This window comes from Cariama cristata, unplaced genomic scaffold, assembly GCF_000690535.1.
Source record: "Cariama cristata isolate BGI_N322 unplaced genomic scaffold, ASM69053v1 scaffold38935, whole genome shotgun sequence".
NCBI lineage: Eukaryota > Metazoa > Chordata > Aves > Cariamiformes > Cariamidae > Cariama > Cariama cristata.
In genome coordinates this window covers 4,505-5,874 of record NW_009616484.1, presented here as the reverse complement: position 1 = coordinate 5,874, position 1,370 = coordinate 4,505, and the positions used below count along the sequence as shown (strand labels likewise).

Below are 1,370 nucleotides of genomic sequence, written 5' to 3'. Positions count from 1 at the left end.
GGGGAGCTGCTTCGCGGAGATAAGAGATGATAGGGTATCCGAGATCACATTCCCACACTCTGAATTTTCCAATAATGCCAAGAGTACTGACCTAACAATTAACTGTGTTGCAAAGGGGGCCTCTTCACCTAGCCCAAAGACAAACAATGCATTTCCACAACAAAGAATACTCAGAGAGGCAAGGAAATGCCTTCAAGCAACTACTGCACACCGTGCAGATAACAACACAATAGCTGCTAGGTTCTTAAATAATGATTCTTCATCAGCGGCAGCAAATTCAGAGAAAGATTCCAAAATCCCTCATTGTATTGAATTTGCCACGGATTTGCCCTCTTTACAAACTGATCCTGAGGAGGATGCTGCTTCTCCAGGGGCAGCAGCAGCAGCTGAGCTCCACTGCACTGATACAGGCAATAAGGCATTGCCATTCCTGCACAGCATTAAAATCAAAATAGAGGACAGCAGTGCAAACGACGAGTATGAGCCTGATCTTACAACACATAAGCTAAAGTGTGAGTGCAATGATACTAAGGATGAGTTTTACGGTGTGACTGAGAGTAATAACCAGGACGCTTTATTAACAGCTAAGGAAGATTCTGCATGCACTGAGAAAGAAACCACTTCCTTAAACCCGCTGACTCAGAGTCAGGTCCTCTCATGCACTTTAGGTACTCCAAAACCTGAGGATGGGGAGTATAAGTTTGGAGCAAGGGTGAGAAAAAATTACAGGACACTGGTTTTGGGAAAGCGACCTGTACTGCAGACTCCTCCAGTCAAACCAAATTTGAAATCAGCTCGAAGCCCACGTCCTACAGGTAAAATCGAGACACATGAAGGAACACTGGATGATTTTACAGTTAACAATAGACGCAAAAGGGTAGCCAGCAATGTAGCATCAGCAGTGAAAAGGCCATTTAATTTCATGGCAAATTTTCCCTGTCCACCATCACTAATTATTGGCAATGATGGGGATTTGTTGCCAGCTTATTCCTTAAACACCACTAAGGATTCCCAACCACCTCACAAGGCCCATCCTGTATGGAAATGGCAGCTGGGCGGTTCTGCAATACCTCTTCCACCTAGCCACAAATTCAGGAAATTTAATTAATAAAATACTTTGGAAAATATTTTCTTGAACCACCTTTAACTTTCTTACCTTTTTTAAACTCTGCAGGATGGTTTGTACAAGCCCATTAATGCTATACTCACTTTTGGAATCCTGTTTTATCACATTGTGAAGACAGAAACCGGATTACTATTTTCTTTACCATTGCAACAGTGGGGTTTTTGTTTGTTTTGGTTTTGTTTTTTGTTTGGTTTTTTTTGTTGTTGTTGTTTTTTTGTTTTTTTTTTTTTTTTTTTTTTTGTTT

General features: G+C 41.2%; 1 protein-coding gene across 1 annotated transcript; it reads left to right on the top strand.

Moving 5' to 3' along the window:
* Nucleotides 1-7: 7 nt before the first annotated feature.
* LOC104161670 (SKI/DACH domain-containing protein 1-like) lies at nucleotides 8-1,108 on the top strand (the record flags this gene model as incomplete). The annotated part of the gene is made up of 1 exon (XM_009700183.1): nucleotides 8-1,108. A coding segment is annotated over one exon (1,101 nt), but the record flags the coding sequence as incomplete, so codon positions are not given.
* Between the last annotated feature and the right edge of the window lie 262 nt (nucleotides 1,109-1,370).